The 14,165-nt window shown below is 36.9% G+C and overlaps 1 protein-coding gene across 1 annotated transcript in view; it reads left to right on the top strand.

The window, feature by feature from the left end:
* The window catches only part of SLC9A9 (solute carrier family 9, subfamily A (NHE9, cation proton antiporter 9), member 9), a 182,209-nt gene that overhangs the window by 4,994 nt on the left and 163,050 nt on the right, over nucleotides 1-14,165 (top strand). The window contains exons 2-4 of the mRNA XM_010001677.1: nucleotides 3,862-4,064; nucleotides 7,586-7,663; nucleotides 8,278-8,354. Of these exons, the coding sequence (XP_009999979.1) occupies nucleotides 3,862-4,064; nucleotides 7,586-7,663; nucleotides 8,278-8,354 (358 nt within the window). The remainder of the gene's footprint in view (nucleotides 1-3,861; nucleotides 4,065-7,585; nucleotides 7,664-8,277; nucleotides 8,355-14,165) is intronic.

Genomic DNA, 14,165 nt, shown 5'->3' with positions numbered 1-14,165 from the left:
AGGGAAAGGAGAGAGAGAATGAGGACATTGAAAACTAAACTAGACAGCTTTAATTACATACTAATGATAAAAGAAAATATGTATAAATGTATATAAATATGTGAAAGATTGTGCAAAAGCCATCCCCTCTGGCCCCCACCCCAGCAATCCCTATAGTGTTTCCTGAGTTCAGAGGAGTCCCAAAAAGTGCTGGAGTGCTGCTGGAGAGAGCAGCAGAGCAGACAGGAGCTGAGGGCAGAGTTATGAGGGTTAGGAATGCATGGGCCTGGGAATCAAAGGAGATGGATAGATGGAGTCCTCCCTGGATGCTAGCCTTGAACCAAAGAAAAGTGAAAAAAGAAGGGCTTGACTTCTGTGATCCCTGAATTATATATGGGGTGGAATACTCTGACTGGCCAGGTTTGCCATCTGTCTAGTCCACTCCCCCCTACAGGAGGGTTGCAGATACAACTCTCCTGCTCTTTTAATGTCCAAAGCAGCACATTTGACAAATAGAGCAAAGTGTCCTTGGTTTCTCAGCAGTAACTATAAACATTTGGGCATTATCAGTCCACTGGCATAAAAACATGCTGCTACTTTCAGCAAATGTGCTCCTTAAAAGAGAGTTCACTAAAGAAAAAAAAGAAAAAAAAAAAGTCAGTAAAAACAAAATTAGATTAATCCTGGCTCAAACCAGGACAGGCTAAAACTGCATCCCAGAGTTTCATTATTAAGAAAAGCATTTAACAGCTGAGTACATAAATTTCTGGGGAAAGAAAGGACCTGTTCCTGTAAGGTGAAGTGCATTGTATAGTGATTAGACTTAGCAAAAAGCAGTTGTTTTGTATGGATGCTTAGGAAGGTAGATTACAAAGGCATTACTTCCGTTTGGAAGGAGGGGGAGTGGAAAGGAGAGAACATTACATATCTATTTTAAAATGAATTATTTGTATTAGAATATCATCTGGGCTCCTGAATTCTATTATGAAAAAAATGTTATATAATTATTTAAAGCAGAAAGTGCATTCCATAAATGATACACCTACTAAAATATTAAATACACTCTTCCCAGATTTTTCATTCATTGGGGGTTTTCTATAGGGTTTTTGGCACATTTATTATTCCTGAAGGAAGGATACAACCCCATAACTTATATTGACTCTTGCAATATAGTGTAGTGATAGCATTGTCTTTGCCTGAACCTTCCATGGAGCATTTGAGAATAATCTGAATCAACCCATCATTATGAATCTCATCAACGTTTTTTTCAAATTCAATACATTTTAGAATTTCCTTGAGAACCACAGGACCTCAAAGCCCCATTGGTGCTCTAAAGATACTAAATCTTCTGTAATGTAATTTCTCTGATATGTGTATGCTGTTGGATACTCTCACAAATTCCTTGTTCTTTCATTTAATTATTTTTGCAGCTCTGTACGTTACCCAGATCTGGACTCCATCAGAGGATAGGATCAAAAGCTGGTAGAAGAAAACCCAAAAGCCTAACTAGAATTCCAGTTGTAAAATTCACTCAGTGTTGATCTTTGTTTCTTTCTCTACAGCTACTGTGATCATATTTTTAAAATATTCCTTTTCAGCAAATGGGTTTATTCATAGTCAAGAGATGTCCTGCAGGACATTATTTGCACTTTCTTCCATTCCAGAAAGTTCCCACAGAGGCAGTTTGAGACTAAAGCTGAAGATAACATATCTTCTCAGAATATAGTATAAGAACAGTCCTCTACTCCTAGTCTAAACTTGACACTACAGCTTGAAATAATTTTCCCTTGAAGAATTCAATGCAATTGCATTCTTCTCATTTATAAAATTATCAAACAGACTTTGTTTCAAAGTACATGCTATATTAGCCAATATAACACTCATACTAAGAATATTGGAATGTTGTAGGACAATAGTCCGCCTGGTTGTACAGTAGAGATGGTGGAGGCAGATTCAATAGGTCTCCGCTGATCTCCCTTGAGAAATTCCATGTTGCCATTCTGAAAGTTATTGTGTACAAGGCATGTAAACAGTTAAACGTCAAAGGATGTAAACAGTTAAACTTCAAAGGCTAAAAAATAAATCCGAGTAAGAGCTCTGAATAGTAGGATTTAAACTTATTTTTAAAATCACTTTCATGTTTTTAGCTCTTCACTCATGATTTTTGAGCTCTCAGTTTAAAATAGCCCTATTTCCTTAAAGTCTGCTCTTCTGTATGCAGCAAGAAGTTACTTGTGAGCATGATGCTCACTGTTGACAGTATAACAAAAAAGAAGCTACTAGGGGAAAAAAAAAAGAAAAAAAGGTGAGGGTCTAGGTAAAACTACCCAGAAAAAGGTGGGTTAATATGACAGATGCTGTAAATGAACAGGTAATGTTAGAGACCAGGAAATACAGCAAGACAAGAAGCTGGGCAAGCACAGAAGAATCATGTGTGGGAAAGACAGCAGCACGTGCAGTGTTTGCTTTCTTTTTTCCCTAAGTGCTTCCCCATAAAATTTTAAGGAATTATGTTTTTTACTACAGCCACATTAATTATATAATTTATTGCACAGGTGCTGTATAACTTAAGAAAGCAGCCTTGGGATTTTCTACTGCTTATCTAAATCCTCCACCATATAAGGAGACCAACCACAGTAAGCAATAGATACAAAACAAACATAAATGCATATGTTGACTAAACAAGCAGTGCAGCTGTTACTCTGTTGTAGCATCAGTCCAGGAAGCTACAAACTTGCCTTACCTATATGCTAGAAATCTTCCCTTCAAAGAGTTTTTCTTTTTTGGGGAAAATGTGAAAATAACAAACACACCCTATTTATCTCTCTAGGCATTTGTGTTTACTTTTATCACCATGGCATCTGATTACTAGCTGGATAAAACTTTAACATAATATTTTTCAGATGCTTATCAGCTATTTCCTGTAGCTTAATTTCTTTCTTACCTTGTGTTAGTATGTCTATCTAGATGTTTAGATGTCTTCCATCAGTATTTAATGAGTATCCTTAGCATTTTATGAATGTGTTCATCATTAGCAACTCTAAAGCTGTTCATCATATACATGAGACTTAAAATACCTAGGACATAAAAGAAGCATGGAAATTAAATTTAAAATCAAATACAGGTCTTTGAGGGTGGAAATAATTTCAGTAATATTATCTAGAGAAATATTAGTCACCTCTCCTGAAGTACTTTCAAGCTACCATTACAGCCAACAGAAAGAAGCAAATCTTCCAAAGGACAATCACAGAAGTACATTTTCCTCTCTGTTGACTGTAAAGGGAGGCAAAATGTCTGTCTTAGATAAAGAGTCCTAAACTGTAGATAACAAAATCAATTAATCCCAGGCTTAATCTTCCTTTCCTTCTTCCTGCTTTTACTTTGTCATGTTTACACAATCTCAAACACACACAGTCTTCTACAGAAAGCAGAATGTTCCCAAGGATACCATGTCAATTTTTCCCACATGCATGAAGTACCTAAGATCACCAAAAGCACAGGTGATTTTTGTGTGACCAGTACAGCCCACTAGTTATGCAGGCATTCCTCTTCTCTATGTCTCTATCGAAAATGCAGTGGTTGAGCAACCCAGCTAATAACTATATCAGAATGATTCAAGCAACTGGATCACAAAAATAGGAGTACAACTGAGCATATGTTAAACTGGCATCTGTATTCTAATGAAAGAACCATTTTGGAAGAATATTCTATGGTCATCTATGAAGTGTTGAGTGAGGTGTACCCCTGTGAAGGTGGAAACACTGAGAAAGTGATGTCCTACCTTTAACAGAGATTAATTTTCTGCAAATTGGTAATTGTGTAGCATCAGTTACTTAAAAATACCCAATTTTTTTTTTATTTTTTTTCCCCCCAACTTTCCAGGCCTTGTAATGGGATTAATCATACGATACGCAACAAAAGCATCAGATGTTGAAAGTGGAACTGTTTATGAATGTGAAAAGCTGAAATCTGGACCATCCACTCTGCTCATTAATATAACTAATCAAGTCTATGAATATCAATACAAAAGAGAGATCAGCCACCACAATGCCAATCATCACCAAAGCAATGCAATGCTTCAAAAGGTAAAACCTATCTTATTTTTGTTCTATACTGTGTGAGATATTTATTTACACCCTTGAGAGAGGAACACAAGTTTCAAGCTAAAAGGTGACACAGAGAGGCTATTCTGAATTTAGGGTGAGGAGGGTGAGGAAGGAGAAGAGAAATGGAAATAGGATGCAGTTCATTCAGCATGTGACTGGCCGTATGATTGCACAATAGTTGCCTGAACTCTTTTAGATGACAGTCCCACCTCCTTCAGACACTGAGTTTACCTGTAGGCAAAGCTGATACCTTGGATTCATTGCCACCAAAAGTTTATAAACCCTATTGATTAAGATTTCTTTATTTCTCCTCTGTCTTAAAAGTGACTTGGTCTAGCAGCATAACACAAGAGAGGTTTACCTCCTCTATACAGTAGAGGTAACTACAAACTCTAAATATTTTTCAGAATGTAAACTTGTAAATTTGTAAATCTTCATAGATAAGTAGAGGTTTTTATCAAACATAAATGCGTTACAAAGTTCTTATACATTCATTCATTAAATCAGTTGTCCTAAGTGGGGATTTCACTGGCCATCTCAAAGCTTTGAGAGTTAGCATTGCAGTAATTCAGGATAGATGTAAAAGGAGAAGTGTAGGAGGAAGTTTACAGTATTCTACAATGTCACAGGCCTGTCTTTTTTCCACTATATAACAATTAAAATATATTACTTTGTTAGATATTCTCCCCCCACCCTCACAATACTTTATTTTCTTAACATTTACTTTCTTAAAAAAAGCCAGCAACTTAAAGAACTCATGAGTGCAGAGGGACTTTTTAAAAATTGGCTTTTATGCTCAAATACATCACATATTTATATAAAGCTTCTAAGCTCTAAACCAGTGTTTTGCTTTGTTTGTTTTTTTTTTTTACAATAGTCCAATATATTACTTTGCTTTTTTCCAAGTATTTTTAACTAGCATAGTAATACATATTCCTGGGTATTATAGTGGTAATCATTATAAAAACTTTTGAGTTGTGCTTAGAATGTACATTGGGGAGTTCAGCAGAATAAGGATTTAACCATCTGCTCAAATTCCTTGCTGGTGCAGCACCACTGTGTGCCCGACTGTCGTTACTGCTGCACTCTTACTATTTTCAGAAAGAACCAGACTGTCAAGGACTATCAGCTTTGTGGTGGGTGGGGACAGGAAAATACTGTGGCAGTGAACTAGGCAGTTTTTGCTGAGTCTTCATCCTTTTTCCTGCTATTTGGTTGCAAGGGGTTTATCTTACTTAAAGTGTGTGTTTAATTTCTAAGGCATATGTACTAATCCATTCCATTTGAACATCTTCATTAAACCTGGTATACTGAAGCTGACTTGTGTAATGAGAGAGGAGAAGCACTACTTTGCACTAAAGTTTGTTGCCCTTACAGAGCATTGCCCAATCTTCTTTCCACAATCTCACTTTGCTAGAAGATCCTTAAATGTGAATTGTGAGTTTCTCTAAATTACTGGAGAGGCCTCATCATGCCTGGATGTTCATTCCTTTTTCCATTCAAATTATCTGGCAAATGCTCTCTTAAAAAGAAAATAAATAGAAAAGGAAAGAGGGAGGAATTCAACAGTATTTATGAGATAATAACAATGCCTGGCAGCCTTCCTAACTGGCAAAAGCACCAACATAAAATCCGAAAACACAACTGCTTTTTGTACAACTTTAATTCCCAATTGACTTCTTAGTTCAAGAGTTTACTAAGTGTATTTATGAGAAACTATATTTTGTGCCATGACTTACAAACACATATCCTTTAGAACATGGTTTTGAATAATAAAACATGCCGTTAGGATTTCTGATGTCAAGGAAAAAATACTTTAACATATTTGCTCAGAGAATTCCAAAATTAACATTTGAGGCTGTTAGTTCATAAGTGAAGAAAATTCCTTTCCTGTCATGTTTGCAATAAAGTTACCAGCATAGCTGAAGTCACTGGCATATTATTTGCCAGGTAGTTTTTTTTCAACTTTATAATTCGAAGCATGCAGAATGGAAACAAAGGCTGAGCTCTCACTTCCTGCCAATCAAATCAATCTGTTAGCAAGACAACCAAAGTAGTTTTGTAGGCAAGTCTTTTCTTTTGAAGGTAAAGAATTAATCTAGAATACTCTAGCCTTAAAACATCACTTTATCTGCACAAAGGAGCTTCAAAACATTGTGTTAATTACATTCTGCCTCTTTTAAAAGTTTCAGTATAATATAACCCACTGACAGAACATTAAACAGTACACAGACTTATTAATTTATTTTTTCTCAAGCAATGCTGTGGTTTTAAACAGGATTTTGTTTTACTGAAAGCTGCTTGTCCTTAAGTGGACTGACTGTACATTGTCACAGAATCACAGAAATGTTATGGTTGGAAAAGACCTCTAAGATCATTGAGAAAAAAAAATCCCAACAACAAAAAAACCCCAAACAAACAAGCAAAAAAGAAACAAACACAACCCCCCCAAAAAAACCCTAAAACTAAACACATAAGCACACACCCCACAAAACCAGCAACAACACACAACCCACAAAAACCCACCAAACCCAATGTACCATGCCTCAATGCCACATTGTCATATTTCATTAATATCTCCAGTGATGGTAACTGCCAAAAAGGACAATTTCTGATTTGTTAAACTTACATTTTGATAGGAAGTCAAAATAGGTAGTTACTGTGGAGAGTCTAGAGCTTGTTTTATTGCAGTCAGGACAAAACTGAATGGACCAACTACATAGTGTGAGATTTGTTGCAATGGAAACCATGCTACAGAAGCAGTCAGCAGATTTACTAAGAACCTTCCAAACAATAGAAACCCATGCTTGCAGTTTAGCAGAACTGATTATACAATTACAGTGCAATGAGTTATGGCACATCTAAGCTACATTACTTAGCCACTTGAATGTTCCTTGCCTGCTGAAAAAGTGAGGTAAAATATATTTTTGATAATTTTTAGGTTAATTTAAGTGAAGCAATGAAGATGGTCAAAGTGTGCAGTTTTCATGTACAGTAGTTCAAGAAAGCAGATATAAGTTGACAGCCAGTGGCCCATTAAACAACATGAGCAAGCTCTGTCTGTGCCTAAACATAAATGCTTCAAAGGAAGCATTTGTTTTGGTACTGTAGGCCTCAATGTACATGGGGAACTGAGGCACAACACTGATGATTTGTCTGTCCTGAAACTAAACAGCATGTAAGCCATGGGACTTTCTAGTTGGATGTCTGGTAGTGCAGATACTAGCACATGTAGCACTGCTTCTGTGTGTTCCCTGTAAAATAGTGCATGACTAATTTCCTTCTTTAAGGAATATTTTCAGGTATTATTCTACATATACAATGAGTAAGGAACTATACATTAATACTTGTAAGAAAACAACTCAGAGTAACATTCTGGCCTGCAGACTTTGAAGCTGATCCTCAGATTAATTCTGATAAGAAGTTACAATTAAAACCTACCCTGTCAAATAAAATGCTACTTTATTTGACCTTACCCTCTCTTTTGTCTTTTCTGGCAGATGACATTTGATCCTTCCATCTTCTTCAATATTTTGCTGCCACCCATTATATTTCATGCTGGATACAGTTTAAAGAAGGTTTGTATTTCTTATGTTACAAAGGTTACTGAAGGGATTGCCACTTTGTAGATCTGAGAGGCCAAGTGACAGAGTCAGTTGACAATTATGTTGTATGGGAAGAACTTCACAGGAATGGAGGGAAATGAGATATGCATGGGCCTTATTCTGCTGCCTTTATGCATCTGTGCAAAGATTTGATTGTGCACTATATGACACTTGGGCATTCCTGTTTTCAGAGGAGACCTCTCAGAATCTGGTAACAGTACACATAGGCAGCAGCCTACCTGTATTTTTATACTGCAAGATCAGGGCTTTGTTTGCTCAAGGATGGGGTTATGAGACTATTTACATCAGATGCTTTCTATGTGAACTTCTGTTATGATTCTGAAGCACTTGGCTAGATATATAAAAGAGGGAAATTCGATGACATTCCACCAGAAAAAAACAATCATCTTAACTTGTATTTTCCAAAATAAAAGGTATAGGCTACTGATCTAGCCTATATTATCTCATTTCATATTTGATATATGGGTTGTAACAAATGGCACTTCTAGATGCAATATTTCACCTTGGTCTGAATGTTCTTTTACTGACTGAATTACAAAGGACTTTTTTTGAACTTTCCTCCCCAGAGACATTTTTTTCGAAACTTAGGATCAATTGTAACCTATGCCTTTTTGGGAACTGCCATCTCCTGCATTATCATAGGGTAAGTGAATTCATTCTGTTATTACTGCTGAAATAATTACTAGTGATTGGGTTTTTCTTCAATTAAAAACTAAAGTGTAAAAAAACCTGTGGACCCTGCATGGTCACTGTACTTCACAACTTGTGTAACAGATAAAGTAATTCCTTATCAGGGAATGCTGAGATGGAAAAGGCAAAACTCTTGGTAAGAACTGTGCAGGACATTCAGAAAATTGTGTCCTTAATTTCTGGTCTATGACTGATGTAACTGTGAACTGCTTTCTACCAACCTGTAGCTTTAACCACCTGTCCTGAGAAATAGACACATTCTCTCAATAGAAATTCTATGCTTCTAACCAGAATTCCATCTAGGTAAGACCAGATTGCTAACAGAAAAGGACTTGAAATTTCAAAAGGGGGAGGAACAGATACCTATTGGCATATATGTTACATAACTAGAGTAATTTCAAAGGCTAAGTGCAACATTTTAGTTAAGATCACCTGAAAACCTCAGTTTGGAACTGTGTATGAATTTAGCCTGGATACAACTAAATGGCTTCTGCAGAAAAAGATGAAAGGAAAAAAGCAGAAGGGTGAAACTTCCTGTTTTAATTCCACACCTCCTTAGTGAAAAGTTTCTGAATGTGTTTCAATTGCCTATTAAAGAAAAGATTTGCTAGTCAGAAATGGATTAGGTATTTCCAGGCTAGCATCTCAAATTGCTTGTACTCTGAAGAATAATGTGAGGCAGAAAGCTCTGAATCTTGGGGATCCTTCTTTTCTAATGGGAGCAGGCATGGATCTTTAAAAGATCCAGAATTTTCAGAAATGAAAAAATTAAACAATGAGGACAATTTCCTGCCTGGTTGCTTTGTGTCCTTTACATTTCAGCCTCTCTATTCATTAATTTGTGAGGCTCTACAGCTTGCGCTAGAAATCCAAAAGCACTTATCCACATGAAAGAGAAACATCAGTATCACAGCATTGTATCTTGGGGCTGACTGCCGGCTCACAAACCCATGAAGATTACAGCTTGGACAGTTACACCATTCATATTTCCCCCATCTTTATTTGCAATAACACACACTTCCATATGATTCTAGCTCTTGGAGTTGCTTCTTTTCATACGCATTTATGTGGCTAATAGCACCCCTTAAGGTCAAATTATGAATTCAGTAAAAACACTACATTCCAATAAGAGTTTGAGCTGAGTGCTAATAAATTACTAAGGTAACAGTGATTCTAGGTCTCATTAGAACTCTTCCTGTTCTTCATCTCACTTGTCTTAGCCACTGAACATTTCTCTCCTGTAAACCAATTGCTAATAGCTCTGTTAGTCTGCAGAAAAGCAGCAGGGCTGCCTAGCCCAGTGGTGCTCTTAAATGTGGATTTGGTTTATGAGCTCTGACACATCTCATTGCCCCTTGTAAATGGAAAATGCTAGAGCAGGTTTGATAAGCTTGTTAAAAGAAACATAATATATTGAATTTAGCCTAAATTCCAAATACTGTCATTCTGGTATCCATGTTATTTTATCTAAAAGAAAATAAATGCAGGCAGGATCTACTGCAAGAAGTTCCTACTAGGAACAATTCCTACTAGCAATTCAAAGTTCAAGCCCACAGTCAGGGATAAAGATCCAAAGGAAACTAAGGTAGAGGAGTAAGCACTGAGCAGCACTGGGGCTTGCACCGTGATCTGTGTTTCATGCAAATCCACAACCCCCACTGAAATCATTGCAAAGAAGACAGTAATGTATTCACAATAGGGCTCATGTGAACGTGAAATGTGTTTGCATAATGTACACATTAGGATAAGAATGAGATAATGACAACGAAAGTTGATATAAAACTTGCACTAAAGGGAACTAAAAATAAGTCCTAAAAGAAAGTCATCCTAAGACAGAAGGGATGAAGAGCTATAGTTGTTGTCACACAATAAAGCACAGAACCCTGAGGTACTTCTAGATTGCATTGCGGTTGACAAATAATTTGTGCATAGATATGATTAAATATGCTAACTTTGAATTGTACCTGCACCACACATATAGACGTGCAGTGCACAGGCTCAAACTCTGCATACCTGCAGCCTGGCACTGGGACTGTGCCTCCTGCCTGGGTAAGTGACCAAGCATCCCAGTGTGAGCTGCTCCTGTGGGGCTGCTGCAGTGGCAAAGAAGTACAAGAACTCTCTTTGTAAACCAGAAACAGCTGGGATATACCATTAATAAAGAACAGGAAAATCATGTGGATTGTGCAAACTGTTAAGAGTGTAAAAAGTTGCCATGGAACATGCTGATACAATGGGGCCTGTCACCTCTTTGTAAATCTTTGCTTTTGTGTGAAAGACTGGCTGCTGGCATCAAGAAAAAAAGAACAGTCTGTAATTTGAGTGAAAAGGCTAAAATCACATACTCCCACTGAGGGCAGGGGAAGGAGAGAGAAGAGATTGATTAATTTTTTTTTAGTGAAGGCAGTGCTGAAACATAATTGGTTTCAACTGCATACCTCTCCAAGGAATGCCTGCCTGTGTTAGTTGTAATACTGTCCTCAGCCACTTAACACACATGCAAGTTAGAGTAACTCCCAAGCTCTCCCAGCTATGCCAAATCATGCCCTTTGCACCACGTCTGAATAGCAAGTATCCATGCAGAGAGATCCCATGGGAGAAAGAAGAAATTCCAACTCCTACTCCAAGCCCTATTGACTCTGCAGAACTGCTGAAGCTGTCCCCTTCATGGTGAAGTCTGCTGATTCTGGGTCAGCATGATATGATACAGCATCCAGTCTCTCAACGGATCTTTTTTCTGCCAGTAGTTCCAGCTTCCTGTCTCTTGAAGAAGTGTGTCATCATCAGTGAGACAGCTCTTTACTCCTAAGAAAAATCACACAGGTTAAGTTTCTCTGAAGGCTTCTCAGACACAGGGTGGCCAGTTTCTTGCTGTAACAGACTACATGAGTTCCACAGACTCAGAGAATGTTAGGTTGGAAGCAAGGGATGTCTGCAGTCTAACCTCCTAATAAATTGCATGGCTGGCTTCAAATTTAAATCCAGTTCCTCAGAGCCCTGTCCAGCTGAGTTTTTAATATCTCCAAGAATGCCAGTTCCACTGGCTCTGTGGGAAACCTGCTCCAGACTTAACCAACCTCATTACAAAGATTGTTTTTCCGCATGTCCAACTGGAATTTCCCTTGCTTTACCTTATAACTATTGCCTCCCAGCCTTTCACTATGCATCACTCAGAAAGTGATGTAACTCTAACCACCTATGAGCTGAAGACAGCAGTTAGTTCTGCTCCTAGTTACAAAAGAAACTTAAGCTGCTTTTCTCCAGGCTGAAATAACCCAGCCCTTTGTCTCTTCCCATCATTAGGCCTATCAGCTCCCTAACTATCCTGGTAGTTCTTTGTTGGACTGTCTCCTCACAATCTCTTTTATACTGGGAGTCCAAAACTGGACACATTATTCCAGATGCCACCTCACCAGTGCCAAGAAGAAGACACTAATAACTTCTCTTGATTTGCTCACTACACTTCCATGAATGCAACCTGGTTTGCAGTTAGCCTTCTTAGCTGCAATTATGAAGTCTACTTCTGACCCATGCCCAACTTGATATCCTCCAAAATTCCTGGGGTGTTCTGTACATAGATTTCTAGCCAGTCACACTGCTGTGTGACTGTTACATGGGGTTATTCCATTTTTGCCATATGTATTTGGATATTAACAGTGTATTGATGACTGACTGCAAAACTGAACTGATGCTACTCAGTGAGCCCATGAAAACTGGGCTACTGAAAAACTAAAAATTAAATTAACATCCACCCCTGCTTGCTTTTTTTTTTTTCTTTTTGCCTTTTTGAAGGAAGCATGTGGAAGGGCCTAATTTCAGCTTCTGCAAGGACTAGTGTTCTCTTTCCTTAGATTTAATTTTTAATAAACCTTGCTACTTGATGGGATGCATCTCCCAGAATTTATGCTTGTGATAGGTATTTTCAATATTGATAATGGAAGAGCACTCAAGTATTTGGAATAATCTTAACACTATCAAAACAACTTATCAGAGCAATACTTGAGGTACTGAGTGGCCAGAGCAGTAGAAAGATTTGCATTTTTTCTCCTCTTGAAAAGCATGTTGACTTCTTAGATCAGCATTCTCAGTGCCAACCAGGGCCTCTCGGCCTATGCAAAGGAGCACTGACTTCATAAAGTTAGCCTTATCTGTGATCTCTGATTACATTTCATTTGAGTTCTCTCGAATTGCAACGCCCAAACCACATTTTAGATATTCAGAATGCAGTATATTTGCAATCACTTACTCATATTTTTTTTCTAGCCTGCCTAGTATGTTTGGCAAGTTCTGACTTTTCCAGAATTTAAAGCTATCCAAGTTTGCCACTCCAATAAAAAAATACATTCACAGACAACTTCAGCCAAGTTTGATATATCTTTGTGGCTGCAGTTAGAAATTTGCTTGAATAAAGCTGAGATTAAAAAATAAAGTTAATCATAGTTTCAAGACAGTGAAATTATTAAATACAAGCAGCTGATACTACTGATGTTAGGAAGAGTCATTCCAAGATGAATTTTTAAAAGCAAAGATGTAGATGTTTATATTAGCTACTCAGTTTGGATAGCATTCTCTGGCTAGAGAGGTATAAAGTCTCCATATTCCAACTAGAGCAAAAATTTGCTAGTTTGGCCTCATTCATTCCAGTAGAAATCTGTAAGTGCATGGATACTCACTTTAGAATAAGTACACCCGATTTGTTTCATGGTAATCAGGGCCTAAAAACCAACTTCTAAGGAAAAAAATCTCCACAGAATCAAAACATTTCTTTTGTGCATCTGTGTTTAACTGCAATGACTACCAGTTTGGCAAAGAAGTCTCTTCTGACAATTAAATTAAAGTGTAAAGATTAACTCATCATACTTCATTCTCACAAGCAGTCAAGAATCCTTTGATTCTCACAAGCAGTCAAGAATCCTTTCCTTTGGCATTCCTCACAATTCTACAAGTGAATATCAAATGCTTGAATCGTTGCAACGCTTCAAATCGTTGCATACAATTACTAACAGATAAGAACACAATAAATGTTATAAATGTAATAGAATACAACATAACACAATATTTTATAAAATATTTCTTTCAAAACCTGAATCTTAAAAAGATAAGAACACAATATAAATGTAATAGAATACAACATAACACAATATTTTATAAAATATTTCTTTCAAAACCTGAATCTTAAATGGTTTTGTTTGAAAACTATAACTTTTTTTTTTATGTAGACATACACATATAAAAATATAAACTTGAAAGAGAGAAAGAAAGAAATAAACATCAAATACCACTCCAGATATTTTTGAGGGGAAAAAAAGCATGAGATTGGACTTTCCATCATAACCTTTCCATGAAAGTAGACATTTTCCATTCAAATGTCTGTGCTATCAAGATTTTATCAAGTGAAAATGTTTATCTTCACTCTTAACTGTACAGGGTTAACGGCCCCTCTTTGTCCTTCCTAAATGAGGAAGGGATGGGCTGAATTAATTTAGCAGTGTTGCTAAAAAAGCAGCAGTTGCCAGAAATGTTCAGCTTCTCTTTACACAGTTTACATGGGTATGGTGCATTTTGACATAACTAGACAAAGATTTAGTTCTGTCATCAGCATACCTATCCAAATGTACTTCTATAGATTAACAGAAAAATTTCTTCCACTGGCATACCATTTAAACAGACTATTTACAATTATTCATGTTTAGTGGAAAAGAGTCTTTCAAAACTAAAAAAAAAAAAAAAAAAAAAATTTTTACTTTTTGTTTGTGTAAACATT

This window comes from Chaetura pelagica, unplaced genomic scaffold (assembly GCF_000747805.2).
Source record: "Chaetura pelagica isolate M959 unplaced genomic scaffold, ChaPel_1.0 scaffold207, whole genome shotgun sequence".
In the NCBI taxonomy this organism is placed as follows: domain Eukaryota; kingdom Metazoa; phylum Chordata; class Aves; order Apodiformes; family Apodidae; genus Chaetura; species Chaetura pelagica.
The sequence above is the reverse complement of the archived record's forward strand: the minus strand, read 5'-3'. Positions and strand labels throughout refer to the sequence as shown.